The sequence below is a fragment of the Jaculus jaculus genome, chromosome 16, assembly GCF_020740685.1.
Source record: "Jaculus jaculus isolate mJacJac1 chromosome 16, mJacJac1.mat.Y.cur, whole genome shotgun sequence".
Classification (NCBI taxonomy): domain Eukaryota; kingdom Metazoa; phylum Chordata; class Mammalia; order Rodentia; family Dipodidae; genus Jaculus; species Jaculus jaculus.
Window position 1 is genome coordinate 6,274,307 of NC_059117.1, and position 21,175 is coordinate 6,295,481.

The 21,175-nt window shown below is 45.6% G+C and overlaps 1 protein-coding gene across 2 annotated transcripts in view; it reads right to left on the reverse strand.

Moving 5' to 3' along the window:
• Egfr (epidermal growth factor receptor) overlaps positions 1-21,175 on the reverse strand; it is a 203,520-nt gene that overhangs the window by 48,563 nt on the left and 133,782 nt on the right. For both annotated transcript variants that reach the window (XM_045135494.1, XM_045135493.1), the window contains exons 5-16: positions 18,747-18,815; positions 17,769-17,887; positions 16,355-16,496; positions 14,777-14,893; positions 13,829-13,955; positions 13,660-13,733; positions 12,756-12,846; positions 10,309-10,508; positions 6,935-7,067; positions 4,529-4,619; positions 1,203-1,360; positions 448-486 (exon numbers count right to left, since the gene is read on the reverse strand). In XM_045135494.1, coding sequence (XP_044991429.1) covers positions 448-486; positions 1,203-1,360; positions 4,529-4,619; positions 6,935-7,067; positions 10,309-10,508; positions 12,756-12,846; positions 13,660-13,733; positions 13,829-13,955; positions 14,777-14,893; positions 16,355-16,496; positions 17,769-17,887; positions 18,747-18,815 — 1,360 coding nt within the window. The remainder of the gene's footprint in view (positions 1-447; positions 487-1,202; positions 1,361-4,528; positions 4,620-6,934; positions 7,068-10,308; positions 10,509-12,755; positions 12,847-13,659; positions 13,734-13,828; positions 13,956-14,776; positions 14,894-16,354; positions 16,497-17,768; positions 17,888-18,746; positions 18,816-21,175) is intronic.

Genomic DNA, 21,175 nt, shown 5'->3' on the forward strand with positions numbered 1-21,175 from the left:
GGAAATGTTAATGGACACTGAACAATGTGTTCCAAGGAGAAGACAGAAACTTCTCTTGAGCTGGGTCTTTGTCACCTGACAAACAGTCTTTCAAACACAGGTCTATGATGGGAGCAGTTGGGCTTACTAGAAGAGGAGAGGTTCAAAGAAGGCAAGACCCGACCAGAGCATATGACTGAAAGGACTGCAAACGGCTGTTCCTAGAGTGACCCGGCCGGTCCGTAGCACCGGCGTCCTACGAGGCCAGCCCCGGCATTGTGTACCATGAGTCCTCGACCAACCAACAAAGTGGAATCAGGCAGGAGGGCAGCCCAGCAGGGAGGTTTCTGCTGGGATACTTTGCTGGTCCATGGGAAATATTAAAATCTAACAGGTTAGAAAAAAGTCAAAACTAGCTTCTGGCATCAGATCCAAAGGGCCCATGGCAGTCGAAGCTATGGCACATACCCAATGGCCGGACATCCTTCCAGACCTGGCCCAGTACATCTATAGGAAAGAAAAGAGAAATGTATGTGATCTCATTCTACTCTGTTTCATGATTTTTCAAATTAAATTATAAGGCAGTGTGTGTCAGATTACTATCAAATTTGTAAAATCACAGTGCGCCTTGACGTTAGGGTGGTGGTTATCAATTTATTTACTATGCATTAATTCATTTGCTTACCTATGCAGTAAATATTTCTGAATGTCTATGCTTTGTAGCTAACGAACACCTTGAATAACTGATACTCTTGCCTTCACCTTCAGAGTGCTGGAAACTGAGCTACATATCAACCATCTCCCAGCCACTCAAAGAGGGGAGAGGCAGTGTTTTCTTTTATTAATTAACAATGCATGCACATGTACGTGCATACACACACACACAAATACATTATCCCCATCCAAAGCCTAGTAAGCCAAAGAAAGACAGAGGGAGCTGACTGACAGCCTCCTACCTACCACTTGCTCTCCCTCACTGGCATTCATAGTGCTGAGAAAATCAGTCTTGCTGAGATAAATCACCTCAAAAGCAGAGCAATATTCCTACCAGCTCTGAGACCTGCCCACCAGCATGTTGCTGGGCCCACCATGTGCACGGAGAGGAAAAGCTTTATGCTGCTGACTCCAACACAAGTCTGTGTAATCTACTGCTTAGGAATACGCGAGGCATTTTAAATATACAAAATGTCACTGGACGCTGTGGGACCCCGTGCTCTACTTACCCGTAGGTACAATTGGGATGGCAGAGGTGGCAGGTATTGCTGGCGTCTGCGTACTTCCAGACCAGGGTATTGTTCTCCCCCATGATGCCAGCTGGGCAGGTCTTGACGCAATGAGGACCATCTATGTAGTGGGCACACTTAATGCAGTTGTCTGGTCCCTGTAACAAGGGAAGAAAAGACTTAGGAAGGGCCTAGGGAGGTGGCTCAGTGGTTAAAGGCTCTTGCTTGCAAAGCCTGTTGACCCAGGTTTGATTACTCAGTACCCACATAAAGTCATATGAACAAAAGTAGCACATGTGGGCTGGAGAGATGGCTTAGTAGTTAAGTGCTTGCCTGTGAAGCCCGGTTTGAGGCTCGATTCCCCAGGACCCACGTTAGCCAGATGCACAAGGGGTGCACGCATCTAGAGTTCGTTTGCAGTGGCTGGAGGTCCTGGCGCGCCATTCTCTTTCTCTCTCTCTCTCTCTCTCTTTCTATCTCTGTATCTGCCTCTTTCTCTCTCTCTCTCTGTCGCTCTCAAATAAATAAATAAAAATAAACAAAAAAATAAAAAAAGTGGGCTTGTGTTTGGGTATGGTTCTGACTTGTTTCCCAGCTCCAGCTATGGGTCTAGTACCACTGAGTGGATCAGTTAGCCAAATCAAGAGCAATTGATTCCTCACCATGGCTGTGTACCACTATTGCACTTGTGTGGGCATCACATCTGGTTATTTGTTGCTAATTAGGTTAAACAATGTGTTGCTTGGACAGATCTTGGTCATTTCCCCCAGTCGCCTATGGACCGCCTTCTGGCACTAGACATGCTGACTGTCTGGGGACTGACTCTCTCCTGGCTTCCAGCCATGTCATTCCATTTTACGCGTCAGCTGCGTATGGAGTCTTCAGCAATAGGGTCTTACCACTGGCCTTTGGTGGGTCATCAAGTACTCTGACAGAAGTCTGTCATTGTTTTGGGAAACCTTGTAGGTTTCTCTGATCAAGCTACCATCAATCACGGGGTATAAGAGGGCCTAAACCTATCATACTGTCTATCAAAAAAGTAAGTGTTATCTCAATTCTCCGGGTGCTAACTTACTCTCCGTTGGAGAATCTGCTTCTCTTTTCCAGATAGATGCAGATCCTAAGAAGAGAGCTGCCCCAACATACCTCAAAAGGGGCCCAACTGAAACTAAGGACAACTGGCGAAATAAGCAAGGGTGATGTTTTCCTGTGAACCGGATACCAGCACAAAGGGGAAGGAGATCAACACAGAGAAAAATCAACTCCTACCAAATCAGAGAGCCAGAACCTCAGAGGCCCCCAACACCTCAGCACTGAAGCAGACCAAAAATGAACCCAACATGGCTCAGGGAAATTTTGCGGAAGAGGGGGCGGAAAGAATGTCAGAGCCACATGTTGGGTCATGATTTGCAGAGACATTTATCATACCAATAACTGGGGGCTAACTCCACAATGCATAACCCATTTTCATTAACAAGGAGGGTCTAATGGGGGGGGGTAGATCACAGATGAGCCTAAATAATGGTACCAAACTGCCTGTATTTACTGAAAAGAAAACTAATAAATTAAATTAAAAAAAATAAAATTAAATTAAAAAGCACATGCACATGGAGTTTATCTATAGCAGCAAGAGACCCCAGGATGCCCATATTCTATTTCTCTCTTCCTCTCTCAAATAACTAAATAAATGAAAATTTTAAAAAATAGTAATGATTGTCCCTTTAGTTTTCAAAATAAAACCAATTTAAAATTTAAAATACTCTGTGTGAGAATATATAATATGAATAACATCAAAGTTCCTAAAATATGAAACAATTTCTGGGGTGGCTCTTGCCTGTTCAGTTCATGGCAGAGTACTTAATACAAAATTTTCCTGACTCAGATGTAACTGCTTCCTACGATATGAGGTGCCCCGTGGAGTGCTGGCTGCAGTGGGCTGTGGGTGTGATTTGTGTGCTATGATTTGTTAAAGAAATGATACCCAACTATCATTTTGTTACACTTTGATTCTCAGTACCTCCTTTCCCCCTCCAATTTAATCAGTGAAGTTTTATAAAGTAAATTAAAATATAAATGCATATAATATGCAAAGACATGAAAATCCATGGTCAAGCCTCACTGTACTTTATTTAAAATATTTTGTATATCTATACTTGTCAAAGCCACGTTGATTGGTCTAGATGCATATTTACATGCAAATCAGTCAGATAATATTTCTTGCATGTCATATTCTAAGTTAATAGGAAGTGCTGAGGCACGCCAGACACAGTGAGCAAATTTAAGAAAGCCCACTTCAGGATTTCTCTAGGGACAGGGAGGGGACCCGTGGAGCACTGGCTGCAGTGGGCTGTGGGTGCGGAACCCTGGAGTTCATCTGTAAGACTTGGATGCACTCTTGTAAAATTCTCAGAAATGAAAACAGTGGAACCGTTTGAGTTGCGTGCTTCATACTTCATAAGGGGACAGAAATAAAGCTTTTAGACAAGACTGTTCCCTTGGCACTGTTCCCCAGCCGCCTGGCCTTCGCCTCTTGGAGCCTGAGGAGACTCAAGGCCAAAGCATCTGGAAAATGAAGGCCCAGCTCCCGCCATTTCAAGCAGCATAAGCTCAAGCCAATGCATTAAACTTATAAATATGGCTCGCTGTGCAGCCAGCCAGGCTGACAGCCTAGATGTCTCAACCCAGCTCTCCTGATTTGGAGACAAAGTCCAACAAGTGCTGCCAACTAGTAGATCTAGATGTTGCTGCTGGACTGAGAGAGTCCAGTGGACGTATGTGACATCAAGAATTAACAACAGCAGGAGTCAGAGGTACCTAAGTTCTCATTCATATATGTTCCTTATGTGATTGCTATTATATGTGAAGACAAAAATAATGAAATTGAAAAAATATTATCATTTGTTTTCAAAATTCTCCAATCAATTTAACATGGATTTGTTAAAACAAAATTTGGGGATGTTTGATGAACATGAGAGGAAGGTGATGATGGCAGAAAGCAGAAACATGAACACTGGCTGAGAGTGCCCAAGCCCAGCGAGGCTGTCCTCCGGCGTGGTGAGGGGACGGTCACAGTGAAATGAACATGGGATGTTGACGGTGCCAGGCTGACCTCTGGCGTGGTGAGGGGACGGTCACAGTGAAATGAACATGGGATGCTGGCAGTTCTGCACAAAGTACCATTCAGACAATGCCATGATGTCCACTGTGGATCTGCCCACCGGGAAAGGGCTTGGACAACTGTCCTTCCCACCTGGTGATGACTTGGATCATCACTGTGATTCTGTTTCCCCCACACAGCAGGGTGGGAACAGCAAAGGATTCCTTACCCGGCCTGTGCACGTGATGTTCATGGCCTGGGGCAGACATTCTGGATGGCACTGGATGCACTGAGTGTTCTCCACAAACTCCCTCGGTTCCCTGGAGAAGAGGAAGGGAAGTGATCATGTCACTCCTACAAGGTCGTGAGTGTCTTACGTAATATAAGTCACCAAGCCCAGAATCTCAAAACCATTCCATGTAAAGGTCAAGGGGTCAGATTGTTGGGACTGCCCTGACATATAATATGCTAACGTAACTAACCCTAGGTTATCCTCATGCCAAATAACACACACATAATTGGATTTATTCACAATCAGAATACTGATAGTTTCCTCACAAAGCCAAATTGAAAAAAAAGTCCTTATAAGCCATCACTTCCCTCTAATAGTATATTATGAATGTTTAAGATGAAGTAAATGCTAAGAAAAGGGATATCCAAACTTATTTAATGACAATTACTCTAAACAGGAAGTGTTGGACACAGGCATGAACAATTTTGCTTGTAGTATTTTCATCCTCTCTCAAGAAATGTAAATAAGTATTGAGCAAAAAATGATTGCGGACTGAAAAGACAAACAGTTGGGACAGCTACTGAGAAGACTAAGATCCTACAAGCCAGTGGCTAACTTTGCAACCAGAGGAGATTTCTGCACTCCACTCTGTTGTCTGTTGCTACAAGGAGTGCTTACACCAGAAGAATGTGCGCTGAAATCCCTCCCACTATGCGAATGACATCAGTTAAACCAAATATTAAAACATGAGGAGCACCCACTCTCTCTGGCACACAGGCATACGTTAAGCATTGCTAAAGCACTTTAAAAATCTGTTAAAATCACTATTATGTTAAGTTTGTAAACTTGTCATCAGAAGCCCTCTTTTATTATTCCTTCGGTTTCCTGAAAATAAGCAAAAAGTTAGGGAAACGGGGCAATCTGATTCTCTAATTAGCAGTTGTTGGATTCATCCTTGCTGCCCTGGCTCCCTTGAACAAGAGGTCCGTCAGATAAAACAGCCAGCTGGACTACCAGTATGCCAGCAGCAGCTGTTTGAGCACGACATAGATGACTTGAGGAAACGATACAATGATAACAGCTGATGTCTCCAGTGCCGGACACAGCCTCAAAGAGGACGGTTTCAAACAGTGTGTTCTAAGCGTTGTGCTATCATAAGCCTCCCTGAAGTCTAGATGACCCTGTCACCTTTACTACCTAGGGCAGAAGAGGAATTTTTTTTTCTAGTGCCCAAACAGAAGACTTACTGTGACTGCTGACGTGAGACTGCGCTGTCCTGGTGATGTGAGACTGTGCTGTCCTGGTGATGTGAGACTGCGCTGTCCTGGTGATGTGAGACTGTGCTGTCCTGGTGATGTGAGACTGTGCTGTCCTGGTGATGTGAGACTGAGCTGTACTGGTGATGTGAGACTGTGTTGTCCTGGTGATGTGAGACTGTGTTGTACTGGTGATGGGAGACTGTGCTGTCTTGGTGATGGAAGACTGTGCTGTCCTGGTGATGGGAGACTGTGCTGTCCTGGTGATGGGAGACTGTGCTGTACTGGTGATGGAGACTGTGCTGTCCTGGTGATGTGAGACTGTGCTGTCTTGGTGACGGGAGACTGTGCTGTCTTGGTGACAGGAGACTGCGCTGTCGTGGTGATGGGAGAATCCAGTCTTCCCATCCTGTTGCTGAGTATTTGTGGATCCAACCTGGAGTCTACACATTAACCAGGATGGATGATTTCGGTGAGCCACCCGAAACTCCTAGGCTTTCTTCTGTCACAAACTGTACCTTTCCCTTTCAATTAGTAATAACAACAACCAACCACCCCCTCTGTCATTCAAGTTGATTTTATTTTTCAAGTAACTTATTTTAACCATTATTAGTATTAGTATTAACTAGAAGTTTTACACCAGAGTCTCAGAGTGTCTATAAATTGCAAGTAAGTTAAATAAGCATTCTATGAATTATTTCTTCATTGTCCATGATCATGTTAAAAATCATTTGTACCATTCAATGACCAGTGCATGCCAAGGGCACATAAAATGAAAATTATCCAGGAAATACATTTTCCATTAATAGGGTTTAACACATAATGAATAGTAGAGTGCAAAAAGAAGGGTGTGCTCGTAGCCATCTCAACTGTTGTCTTGGGAATTTTGTGTACATTAAAAATTTAAGATATTTTCAGGAAAAGATATTTGAAAAATTCTTCATCTGCATTAAGTAATAATAAAACCACCTTGTTTACCTCCTATTGTATAACTCATTTGTCAAAAGAAAAATATCAAGCAAACAAATAAAAATAATATCAAGGAAAACAGGATCAAAAGGAAGACACCCTGAATTACTGTAAAGTTATAAAAATACACGGTGACTTATTTCTCATCTAGACAAGGAACTGAAAGGCAGTATCTCACCCCTCCAGGACATTGCACTTCCGCACACACTCCCTGCCCCGGCTCACGTTCTGGCAGGAGACGCAGTCCCTGGGCTCCGGGCCCCAGCAGCCTTCCGAAGAGCATAAGGGATCACAGACATGCCCTGTGGCCTCTGAGAAGACACAGCGAGTCACAAGTGTCAGTTAGGGAACAGCAACAGCAGAGAGCAGAAGAGGTGACGAATACCCTTCTGAGAAGCCATGTGCTCCTCACGGACAAATGGGGAGCTTCTGGAGCGAGGGAGGCACTGAGACCTCCTGCGTGGTGCTCCGGGTAGCTTGGAACTGACTCTGGGATACTTTGATGATGAATGCCACAGCTGACAGAAATGACAAAGAAGGCTGTGGCTTCATGCTGTGTGCTAGGCACCGTGCCCAGAGCTTCCCATACAGGACTTCATGTCATTCTTTCATGTGGTACTATAATCATGATCACCACCATTTTATGGATAAGGAACCCAAAGGATCAAATAACCTGGCTGAGTCATCACAGCCCAGATGGCTGAGTAGCATGGACACTCAGTGTCACTCTGGCTAGTTTCAAGGGTCTCTCACAAAGCTAGGACCACTTGCAGTTTCAAAAGCCAACTGAGGCTCTAAGATCAGAGTAAGAAACGTCGCTGTGAAATCACCCATTCTTATGTGTGTCTGCACATCTACTTGGCTGCAGTCACCAAGTGCTGAGGCGAGCAGGGAGCTCCAGCTACTAACATGTTTGCCACACAAGGCTGAAGACCGGAGTTCAGACTCCTTTCACCCATTCACAAGGCAGGTGGGCACAGTGGTTGCCTGAAACTCAGCTTTGAGGAGGCAGAGACGAGGGACCCCTCAAACAAGCTGGCTATCTGGGTCAGTCTGAGTGAGAGACCCTGCCTTAGAGAATATGGTGGCGTGTGATTGAGCAAGACATCCGCCATCAACCTGTGGCCACCACACACGTGTATACACATGTGCACAAGCACACACATACGATGTGGCACAGTGGACACTAAACTGAGGTCTTCAAAAAGTACAAATATTTGGAAGCCTGCAGCTTAGGGCATGCATTAGTCATTTTTCTTGTTGCTGTGATCAAATACATGAAAAAAAAAACAAACCCCACAATTTAAGGGAGGAAGGATTTGTTTTGGTTTACAGTTTAAGAAGGCATACAGAGTAACGTGTAGAAGTCATGGTTGCAGAAGCATGGGGCAGCTGGTCACACTGAGCCCACAGTTGGGGAACAGAGTGGGTAGTAAGTGCGGCCAGGCTATAAACCCTCAGTTCTCCCTTCCAGTGACCCACTTCCTCGTAAGCTCCATCTCCCAAAGGCTCTATGTACTTCCAAAACAGTACCATCTACTGAGGGTCAAGCACTCAAGCATACGGGACGATGGGGAACATGTCACACTGAAACCCCAACATCCCGCACCTGGCTCACAAGTTGTCATAACCATCTTATGCTACAAATTGCATTCGTTCCCACTTCACAAGTCCACAGTACTCTTTCACTGGGCCAACACTGCTCAAAAGTCCAAAGTTTCCTCTGAGACTTAACTGTGAGCCTCTGTACAACCAACAGCAAGTGACATACTTCCAACACACAAAGGCAGAGGGTCAACATTTTCATTCTAAAAGGAAGGAATGGAGACACTGCAAGAAAAGATTGGCCCAAAGCAAGATTGCAACCCAGGAGAACCAACAGCAAGTTCTGTAGCTCCATGTCTAGCTTCTGGGGCTCATGATGGGATCATCCAGGCTCCAAAGGGCCTGGTTAACCCTATCCCTTTATCGCTGCCTCCTGTGGCACACAGAGCCTTGCTCTTGCACTGGCTCCTCTACTCGCCGGCTGTGGTTCTTGGCAGACACCCCAGAGCCTGGTATCCTTGATGCCCTGGGTTCTCCACTGCAACTTAGCTTCTTCCTTACAGCCTTACACAGTGGTTTCTCAGGGTCTCCCCATAGGGACTTGGACCCTGTCACACACTTGCTGGCCTCAGCAGCTTTCTGGAACCCTGGAATAAGCCTCTATGATCCACACACCCCAATATTGCATCTTTGGTGCCTACAAAGCCAGTACCACAGAGATAGTGCTGTCAAGTTTTGCTGCCAGCCTGAGAGACCATTCAGCCCCTCTGCCACAGCTGCATGGCTTGTTTGGGGGCCATCACTCCTTCAGCAGAAGGAGGCTGGGGCTCTTCTGTCACATGAATCTGCATGACGAGAGGGAGCCTTCACTGAATGGGCTCCTGCCCTTGGGGCACCTTCCCCACTGCACAGTGCACAACACAGGGTATCTTTTCAATGGTGCCAATCTCCTTCACATTACAGCCACTTTCTAAGCACCTTCCTTATCTGTGTCTTTAAACTTTCTCCTTTGGCCACCAAACTGCACATTTTTCCTGTCATTCTGCTTCGTCTGTCACTTCCTCTAACTGCAGACCTTCATAAAAGCAATAAGTAGTAACCATGGGCATAACCTGAGTGCTGCCCTGCCTTTAAATTTTAAGTTAGTCCACTGTTCTTGAAGTCAACTTCATTCAAGTTCATAGAACATGGATAGAATACAGCCAGTCTTTGCTAGAATATAACGTGAATGACCTCTCGTCCAACTCCCCATTCCTCTCCGAAATCTCATGAAATGGATCTATACTGGTTGCATTGCTTTCAGCATTTGGCTCTTCCAAATTCCCACCAGAATGGCCTATCAAGTGATGCTTCCACGAGGGATTTTCTAGTCCAAAGTTCCAGACTCTTCCACCTTCCTGCAAACCAGCTTCAAAAGACCATGAACCATAGGGTGAAGTGTATCAAAGCAACAGATCTACTCCTCCATACCAATTCTATGTATTAGTTACTTTTATAGTTACTGTGATCAACTCTGCAAAAATCAATTTGAGGGAGGAGGCATTTGTTTTGGTTTGCAGTTTACAAAGAGCTACAGTCCATCGTGGCGCGGAAGGCATGAGGCATGCCACCTGTCACATGCATCCACAGTTAGGAATCACAGAGTGGACAGGATGTGGGGCCAGGCTGTAAAACCTCAAGACTTTGACCAATTACCTACTTTCTTATCAAGATTCCACCTCCTAACAATTCCACAACCTTCCAAATCACCACTTGAGGACCAAGTTTTCAAAGACATGAGTCTATGGGTGACATTTAATCTTCAGACCACACAGGGCACCCTGTAAAATGGGAACAACCTGGAAATAATTAAGATGAGTTTCACATGATACTTTCAGTATTGGGTATATACAAATTTGCTGAAGGGCTGAAAATAGTAATTCCAATGCTTGGGAATGGCCTCTTCAGTATTCTACCTAAGAATAAATGACCTTTAGAAATTTTGTACAATTGAAACCAATTACTTACTGCAGTCTTTTTCACTTCTGTTGTTCAAAATTTTAGTTTTCTGACTGGATGTCCCAAATAGTTTTTTCCAGTTAATTGTGTTTGCATAGCACAGATTTCGGTTTGATGAAATGATGACATCTCCATCACTTATCTCCTTGAGGGAGCGCAATCCCAGTGACGTTATGTTCAGGCCGACAACGGCCAGAGAAAACTGACCACTAGATGAGGGAGAAGAGAAATTACATTGTACACAATAGTGAAAACCATGTTATCCAAAACCTTGCTTTATTCTGCATTACTTAGATTTAACTACAAACTGTATTTCAGGGATTGAATCATTCTGTGCAAGGTATGTATCATAATGTTGGAAATAATCAGTGTTTTGCTTTAAGCTCCTTCATGGAAAAGCCAATTTCTTATTCATTCAGTATATTTAAACTCAAGAGGTAAATTGAGGGACTAGAATCAGTGTTATAATGTACTTTTATTTACTTCATTTTTTTTTCACCTGCAATATCCAAATGTACTTCAAAGTTGTAAACTTGTGTCTTCCTATCTACATACTTACCTACGCAGGTATATATTCATTGAATGAGCATTTGGCAAATGCTATGAGGGTTAAATGTGCGTCTCCTGCACTGAAGGGGCTTTGACAAAAGGAAACACAAGCATAGCTACAGGGTCTTTGAACCCAGAGACACGAACAGAGCCGTGTTGAGTACCAGGCCGCCACAGTGGGGCACCCGGGCACCCGTGGAGGGTGGCTGGCAAGAACAGCTCCTTCCAAGCCATTCTGCCTGAGATCTGAGGAGAACCCACACAACTTCCCCTGAACCCAACCCTCGGTCCAGTAAGACTGCACAAGGTCACGGACATGTGCTCCCTGGATGGCTGGGGGAGAGTCGGTGAGCCGAAAGGGAATGAAGGTCCAAACCACCTGGCGGAGCAGGAAGGTGCGGGATGTTGCTGTGTGATGAACGCAACACAGCGCTGGCAGGCCTGAATGTGCAGGTGGAACGAGCTGGGAGACAGGCCTGGGGAGGGGAGATGAGGCCAGAGCTAGAAGACTTATGTAAGCTCCCGGAAGGAGGGCTTCGGTTGTTGCTTGCAACTGATAGGAAATCACAAAGAATTGACCTGTATTTTCAGGCAGTTCCTCTGACACTAGCTTGGGGGGAATAAGCTGGGACAGGACAAAATAAAGAGACTGATAAGTAAGGAGTTCAATGCCAAAGATTTTAGTACAGCTGGATACCGCCTTCGTCCTGGTCACTCTTCTTCTGTCTGTCCTCTGCCTGTCTGTGCCCTATTTTCCTGTAACCTGGTTCCAGAGGCATCTTGGACATGAGTTCTTCTGATGCTCATTTCTGGGAATTCTTTACAAGCAGAGCCCAGAGAAGCTTACCAACCAAGGATCTGGTGGGGGGTGGTCTTCCTTGTAGGAAAATCTTGTTTAAGTCGCTGAAACTAAGATGAAGACCTCCAGTCCTGCCATTCCAAAACACTGCTCTAAATCTCAACTCTGTCTGCACCTGAGCCATCAGAGGAAAGGAGTCTGTCAGCTTCCAAAGGTGGCTGTGGGCTTCTAGGCACCCACACAGTGTGCAGAGCAATGCGTATGTCTTGTGTTTGATACTTTGATTTTTGTAAAATATTGTGTGATATTATGTACTGCTCTTAGTGGTAAATTATCAGAAACAGTTCTCATAATCAGAAAGTCTCCAAGGCAGTCTTGACCTAAAGATTTCCAAATTCTTGAGCTGGGCAGGGTGGTACACGCCTTTAATCCCAGCACTTGGGAGGCAGAGGTAGGAGGATCACGTGAGTTCAAGGCCACCTGAGAATACATAGTGACTCCCAGGTCAGCCTGGGCCAGAGTGAGACCCTACCTCAAAAAACAACAACAACAAAAAGCTTTCCAAATTCTTCTCTTTCACCACAAAATTACAGTTTTTCTTAGCATATTAAAGATGCCTATTCATGTGTTTATTTCAGTTTTGTGGCTGGAAGAGGAAACATCCTAGCCAAAAAGAAAAATGGGGTTAAAGACCTCTTCGGTCTCCTGGTGGCATGAGTGTGAGCCTTCCACTGTGTCATCAGCAAACCAGACCCAACACCAGTGAGGAGACATTCTATAAACCTCCTGGTCATCCTCTTCCTGGATATTAGAAAAGACACAGGGGCTAGGATAGATTACAGGAGACAGAGGTGATGTCGGAGTTAAATACAGTGCAGCGTGCACAGAGAACAGATGCGTGCATGGACGTGCTGGAGAACTCAGAGTCCAGCACGTGGCTGCATGGTGCAAGTTCAACTGCTTTATTCTGAGCCTACTTGTGCGCGATGCTTGCGTCAGGGGGCTCAGGAAAGGGTTCGTAGGGACTCTCTGTACTGCTACTATAAGCGATTTTATTTCAAAATGAAAAGGCAAAAATCATCTAGCAAGCTCTGGGCGATCAACTTACTGTTGCTTTGTCCTGCCACGGATAATTTCTAGGTTCTCAAAAGCATGGAGGTCAGTCCAGTTTTCAGGCCAAGCCTGAATCAGCAAGAAACCTAGAAAGCAAAAGGAAAGATCAGACGTACCGCTCTGGGAGTTCTTTTGCTTTGCAGAAGGCATTCATTACTCAGGATTCCTGTGAGAATGTCACATGGGCAGGGAGAGTGGGGACATTATCCAGGATTCCTGTGAGAATGTCACATGGGCAGGGAGCGTGGGGGACATTTCAAAAAACTGGCTTCTTGCTTCATCCTCGGCTGCCCCTCCCATTCCAATTCCCACATCAAAGGTTACCCATGTGCCATGTGTGGTCCTGGTACTCTGGAGTTCCATGTCATATCACCCCAAACAATCTACTTCATGAAGTCCAGGTACCCTATTGCTCTCTGTCTCCTTCCCCCTACCCATTCTCTCTCTCTCTCTCTGATTTTGTTTTTTAAAGAAGCATCTCTCACTAGAGCCCAGGCTGACCTGGAACTCACTCTGTACCTCGGCTGGGCTTGAACTAGTGATCCTGTCACCTCTGCCTCCAGAGTGCTAGGATTACCAGTGTAAGCCACCACCTCTGCCTTTGCCTTCTTACACTCTCCCTCCCTCCACCCTCGGAAGTCCTGGGGTTCTGAATATGTCTGGGCTGGCAAGAATGAGGGATTACATGTCTTCACACCAAGTCCTTTGTGGCCCAAGCCTTAGCTTAAAGTGCTTTTTTCTGGTATATAGGAAAACTATAGTTTTGAAATATCTCAATAATCATTAATTATAGTATATCAGCCCCACATTTTTGTGCCAAAAGAGAAGAAAACCTGTCTGAAATGCTCTTAAAAATTTCTGATTTTTCCATTTATACTTCTGGACATCTCGGAACAAACCTGTGATTTCTTTTACGGTTTTCAGAATGTTCAGTTCCTTTGGATCTAGAGGAGGAGTACGCGTGAAGGAGTCCCTGGAATGAAGAGCACAGTTATGACCATCGCCAGTTTGCACAAGTTACTGAAAGCGAATTCCATTCTCTGCAAAGGTCACTTAGCTGCTACTTACCCCTTAAATGCCACCGGCAGGATATGAAGATCTCCGCTGATCGAAGTGCAGTTTTTGAAGTGTTTGATATTTGTGGCATTTATGGAGAGTGTGTCTTTAAATTCACCAATGCCTATGCCGTTGCACACTGTGAAGGAGGAGGTTTGTTCCACTCACGTTTGCTGAACTAAGAGCGCTGGAGCTCCGCAAGCAGAGGCAGAACCCCAGCCCCCCATTCCCTCACGCCACCGGGCTGGGGCACAGAGGAGCCCCGAGGTACCAGGCCCCATGACAGGCTTTGAGGCTGCAACCATGGCGACGCATCCTGTCCTTGTCACAGGTCTCACTAGCCTAGAGGCCCTGTGACTTCACACGTGGGCTGAGTTTGGTTGTTCCTAAGGGTGCGCGGTCCTCCTTCTCTGTCCACCTGGGCTGCAGACGTGCCTGTTCCAATCTGAGAACTCCACACTTCTGCCTTCCTGTGGCCCTGACCTGGCTTTGAAGCTTCATCTCCTCTTTTTTATATTTATCTATTTATTTTTATTGACAACTTTCATGATTGTAACAATATCCCATGGTGATTCCCTCCCTCCCCCCACTTTCCCCTTTGAAGTCCCGCTCTCCATCATATCCCCTCCCCCTCCCAATCATCTCCTCTTTTAAAGAAACTACATTTCTTTTTATTATTTTTTTTTTATTTTTTATTTTATTTTATTTTTTGGTTTTTCGAGGTAGGGTCTCACTCTGGTCCAGGCTGACCTGGACTTAACTCTGTAGTCTCAGGGTGGCCTTGAACTCATGGCAATCCTCTTACCTCTGCCTCCTGAGTGCTGGGATTAAAGGCGTGTGCCACCACGCCTGGTTACTTTTCTTTTTAATTTGAAACATAAGATGTCCATTTGGAAGTGGACACAGAACACAGCTTTGGGGTCAGTGAAGAAGCCTTGTCCATACCTGCAGGCTCCCTACCTTTGCGACAGGGCCCGTCGCATTTTTTACACTTGCGGACGCCGTCTTCCTCCACCTCGAAGTTGTCAGGACCACAGGCACGGACGCACGAGCCATGATCAGTCACCACGTAATTCCCTGAGGAGGAGGCAACGAAAGGAGGTGGTGAAGGCGGCAGCAGGTGCCCCTGGCCTCCCACACTCACTCACTCATCCTGCTCTACACTGGCTGCTGACAAGCGTCCTGAAGCCTTTGGTTGACTTTACTTGGAGGACAAGGGTTGACAGGCTGCAAATAGAAAAGGAACCAAGCTTGAGTTTAAGAGCTTTCAGGTCCCCACACATATTTCATCACAGGACAATAAAGACATCCTGTGTGCTCCCTGATTGGAAGCACCGCCTGGACCTTCAGTTTACTCTGCATCTGTCTTTGGGACTTACAGTCAAAGCCTGAATAGCCATAAAACACATGACACTAAACAGACTGCTGTCCCCCCCGAGGTGGCTACATTTCCGGCTGCCTTTCATTCTCTGTTTGACAGAAGCTTTTCTCCCCCATGGTCCTTTCCCAGGCGGTCCCATGTTCCTGGGAGGGTGACAGCTTGTTATGCACCTCAACCCTTCCCATCCCTTCTCACTCTTACGCGAGCTATTTGGGTTAATATTTATGTCTATACTGTAGTTAAGAATTATACTATATTTTAAAATATTTTGAGTCCCCATATGGACCACATGTGCCTGTGCTCTTAGGCCCTGACTGTTTCCTATAGACTTCAGAGATCGGCCTGGAAAGATCCATCTGTGTCCTAGAGGCGGCAATGTCTCTCCATCTTGGTTTGTCATTTACCTTATTTATAATGGCCTATTATTCTATTTGTGTGTTTCTTTCTATATGGAATTTATTTTTTTTCATGCATGCAAATCTAGCAGGACAAAATCTTCCTCTTACAGATATTCTTTCATATTTAATCTTAATCTTCCTTCCAGAAGTCAGTGGGTGTCTAAGGCTTTTGAATTAGGCATTGTTTGCCATTCTGTTTGGGGACAATCTAGGTAGACAATCAAGTACGAGTAAGCAAAATCCGAACAGGAAAATAAACAAAGACAAAACTCCTGCGGCACCTCTAAGAGTGAGACCATTACCAGCGTTTCTGCAACTCAAGACACAGCTTTGTTAACCTCTCTCACTTGCACCCATTAACTACTGACTCGGCATAAAGGCCAAACACTGAAGTGGCCAAAAGGCCAGGATTTTGTAGACAAGGATCTCCCTAGGCTGCTGCAGCTGGCCCTGAGATCGGAAGCCAGAACAGCACGAGTCTCGCTCGTTACGTGGTTGGACCACCAGCAGTGTTAGGACCAGCAGAGGTGATGTGCCCTTTGAAGAGAGGACTCCTTCTTCCCCAAGGCTGTCTTTGCCCAGTGCTCCTTAACAGAGCTAGCTCTTCAGCTGGCCAGACACAGGGTCCCCTGCCTGACCACGAGGCAGACACGGAGACCACAGAGCTGCCTGGAGGAAGGGGCTAAAGCATCCGGACAGGGAAGGGAAGAGGTCACGGGTGTTTGGCGCGCCCAAGGGTTTCCCACGTGCGGAACTCACGAGGACATTTCTTCACGCAGGTGGCACCAAAGCTGTACTTCCCCTCAGGGTTGACGTCCATCTGGTACGTGGTGGGGTTGTACAGCATGAGCGGTGGGCAGGTGTCCTTGCACGTGGCTTCGTCCCGGAACCTGTGGCACACCTGTTACAGGAGGGACGACGTGCCCGGTCAAGCAGTGTGGGGCAGAAGAAGATGCCCAGAGGCGTGACGCACAAAGCCATTTTGGGTTTCAGGTTAGAGAAGCTCACAGAGCTTAGCACGTCGTGCTCTAAATCCCGGTGACAATCAGACAGAAGCTCTAGCCAGGTGCCCTCAGAGCGGTCAGACCTTTCTCCTGAAGGCATCAAGCACTGCTCTTAAGGTATACTACCCCACGGGTCACAATTTATAGTCTACGGTTAGAGAAATTTCATCTTTGTTTTACAGACTATGAAAGAGTTCACATACGATATTCATAACCATGGAATGATGTTATTTTAAAACCTAATTTACATTGGAATTCTCCAGTAAAGAACACTTGAGAACACACTTCAGAATTTATTGTCAAATTGCAGAAAAAACTTGACTGAAAGAGCCAGGCCAAATAAAACAGGGGCCCTGCCTGAGAACCCGTATGCAGGCTGTTCCTAAGATCCACGTACAGTCTCTTTCCTTGAGCTGTTCATTAAATTAGCCCAGACCAACAGAGCCAAAATCCTTGGGGCCAGGCCTAGTGTCTGGAATTTAATAAGCTTCCTTTCTCACAAACCACAGAATGTTCTAGAACTCAGCTTAGGGTGGGCTCTCTTTTCTGGAATTTGACAAGACCTCGCCTCACTTGGTGCTAACCCATCCACCTGCGCTGGAATCTCCAGAGTGTCACTAGATCGACAAGTCCTTTGTCAGAGCTTTGCAATGGCAGGGACAAAAGAGCCCTCGGGGCTGGGGTCATCCCGGGAGATGCCAAAAATGTGCCGGGAACTACAGAGAGAGTAGGGTCTGGAGATGTGCACAGCGGTGGACGGGTCTTTTAGGCAATCTTACCGTGGCAGCTCTTGACATTATTCTAGTTGAAACCACAGGCAGTGTAATGCTGTGACTGTCTGCTGACCTACTTAACACTAGTGCTTATCCTGTGCCCAGGACTGGGTGAGCGCCATGTGCATCATGCCACTTCACCCACTTAACAGATGGGGACTTTAATACCGATCATTGTCAGGTGAGGAAATGAAGGCAGAGAGGTTATGTCATTTGTCCAAGGTCACACAGCTAAGTGGTAAAGGAAGGATAATAACAGACACTTGTCACCAGGCAAAGGGTAACATCTACCACTACCCAATCAACAAATGTGCCCCACAGGAAGAGAGCTGGTGCCACTCATCCAGGGGAGGAGCCCAGCACTGAGGCGTGCCTCTTTGGGAAGCTGAGTCTTACCAGGCAGTCGCTCTCCCGGGGTCCGGTACAGCCCGCGGCACACTGGTTGTGGCAGCAGTCACTGGGAGATTTGCCACGGCAGCGCCGCGAACACTGCTGGGCACAGATGATCTTGGTTACTGGAAAAGAAAGACCCCCAGTGAGCTGGGCCTGGGAAGGGTGGCAGCTCAATTCCTAGGGACATCAAAGAATGCTTGCAAGCAGCAGAGGAAGAAGTGGGTAAGAATGGGGTCAGCGACTCAGGCAAGGATGGGGTTATTTAGGCTGCAGTTCTTGCTCCTTGGTGTTCACATCCACCCAAGCTCAGCACAATCAAGGCTTCCTCGAGGTATCGTTTTCCTTCCTATTTTCAACTGCTTACGAGAACTGATTCGATCAAGTCCAAGTGTTTATATGATTCTAACAAGCAGACATTATTTAGACAGCCATATGTTAACACAAACAGCAAACACTGTGTCTAAAGGAATGTGACAACCATGTCACGGTTAAATTTAACGAAAGATGCTCAGTTGTGAAGCTGAAATGTCCCTAGATTCCTTGGTCACTGAGTGCGTGAGCCAGCCACCACTGTGAGGTAAGTTAACTTCTTTCCTAAAGGGAGATTCTCACAGGTTCCCCTTCCACCCCCTGCTGAGAGACATTGTCAAGGTTCTGTCTAGGCGGGACCCAGCAGAATAAGATACTGAGGGAGGGAAAGCAGGGTGTGACATGGGGTTATGTCTGCTCAGGATCGAGTGCTACCCATACTGTCCACAAGAAGTGACTGAGACGTGGATGTGTGCACTTCAGGTATTTTATGAAAGATTACAGTGCTCCAAACATTCCACTACAAAGAGTGAAATTTGCAAGCCTGGTGCTCCTGAACTAAGTGCCGGGCGCCCATGGTACAGCTCTTGTCACCCCAACCTCCAGAGTGCAGGGTCCACACTGCGCTAATGGGAGCAGGTCTCCCAGCACCCAGACAGCTCACTGACTCACGCTTCTGGCAGTTTTCCTCTCCTGCACCCCAGCAGCTTCCGTTGGGACAGCTAGGATCACATTTTTGGCCTGAAACAGAAACGCAGTGGTTAAATTCATATCTCAGCAAAAGCAATCAAATCACACTAAAGTGACGACACCTTTCCCAAGGCTGCTGGCAGTTGGCAGGGTTAGAAACAAGGAACTGCTTGAAACCTTAGTGTCAGTTGGCTCGTAGGGTTCCTTAAAAGACCCCTGAAAGAAAGGAAAAGTTGAGTCACGACTGCTTTCCTTTGTATCTTAGCTGTGGACACTCAGGCACAGCACGCACATTGACTTGATATAGGCACACAAATGACGAATTTACGGAAGCTCAACGTCCCAGAGCCCCAGTACATCTGCTTTTTCTAATTTCAAATCCTAAACTTGTACCAATAATAACATAGTGTTGGAGTATACCGGGCTAGGCTTCTGCAGTTTCACATGTCTCGTCCATCCAAACATAATCAACTCATGCACTGATCTGCATAAAGATGAAATGAGACAGGTTCTTGGGAGTGTGGCTGACAAGCACTGGTCAGGGAGGGGAGGAAAGTAAAAGATGGGGAAGATACAGGGACAGACAGACGGGGCTCTCTTAACCTACAATATTACTAACAAAATCTGTTATAGCCCTGCCCTTGGATATTTTCCCCTTTAATTATTAAGTCAGAATAATTTATCAAATTAATTCTTCTTGACTTCAAATTTCACTTATTTAAGGACTTTTGATTCAGTTAGACTTATTCTCATGACCATTGTTACAATTTGGATCTTTAATAAACCCCAGAAGCCCCCCCCCCCATGTTAAATATTTAGTTCCTACTCATGCTACTGAATAGCAGTGTGGTCTTTAAAACGTGGGGTGGGTGGAAGGCCAGTCACAGGGGATAGAGCCCTAGAAGGGGAAATTAGGACCACGACACTTCCACGTCTTTCTCCTTCACTTCTGTCTGCTGTGAGGTGAGCACAGGTCCTACACTTCCTGCTGCCTCTTGATGTACTGTCTCATTCCAGGCCCCCCCGACTACAGGAACCAATAACCATGGACTCAAGCCCCCCCCAAACTGTGAGCTGAAATAAATCTTTCCTTTTTTAAAGTTGACCACCTTATCCAATTTGTTACAGTCATGGAGAGCTGTGTAAGCTACTCTTAAATAAATACCATGGGATTTATAGTTCAAATGTTGTAATGTTTGAACTTGCTAACATATCACTCTTTTTTCCAGGATACCTGTGTGGATTTTCCATCCAGCCCTGGCTGTAGTGAGTATAGGCATGCCACTGTGGGTCAGTCTTACCCACTATAAACCCAGTTAGCTCCATAGCCTTTCTGGGCCAGGGCTTTTCTCATGTTATGAATAGGTATAGTCAAAGTCAGCCACTGTTTATCTGAAGGTTGAGGACATGGTAACCTTGACCAAATGAACAATAAAAGCTGCCCACTAAGAAATCTTCCAGTTTCTTAAAACTATTGCAGTTCCCACACTGCTTATCTGGCAGAATAGCATTCTTATTTTTTTTAATATATTTTCATTTATTTTTATTTATGTATTTGAGAGTGACAGACAAAAAGAGAAAGAGACAGATAGATAGAGAGAATGGACATGCCAGGGCCTCCAACCACTGCAAACAAACTCCAGATGCATGTGCCACCTTGTGCATCTGGCTTACGTGGGCCCTGGGGAATTGAGCCTCGAACTGGTGTCTTTAGGCTTCAAAGGCAAGTGCTTAACTACTAGCCATTTCTCCAGACCAGATTAGCATTCGTATAAAACACAAGAGCATCACATTCATAGTAGAATTACTCAGAAGATGAAAAGGTAAAAGCAATCCAAGTACCATAAATAGACAAACAAAATATGACAGAATATTGTCCAGCTTTGCAAGGAGTCAGATGCCTGATATATCTATAGTACAGCAGCATAAACATGGTTGTGCAAGTATCTGTAAGGTAGTGAGAAGAGTCATTAGGATATATGCCTAGGAGTGCTATAGCTGGATCATATGGTAAATCTAATTTTACCTATCTCAAGAATCTCCACACTGATTTCCACAATGGCTGTAGCAGATTACATTCCTACCAACAGTGTAGAAGGGTTCCCCTCTTACCACAACCTCACCAACATTTATTGTCATTTGTTCTCTTGATGGTAGCCATTCTGACGGGAGAGAGATGGAATCTCAAGGCAGCTTTAATTTGCATTTCCCTGATGGCTAAGGATGTAGAACACTTTTTTAGATGTTTATATGCCATGTGTATTTCTTCCAGTGAGAACTCTCTATAGTTCCATAGCCCATTTTTTGATTGGGTTTTTTGAGTTCTTATTGTTCTGTTTTTTGAGTTCTTTATATATTCTGGATATTAATCCTCTGTCAGATGTGTAGCTGGCAAAGATTTTCTCCCATTC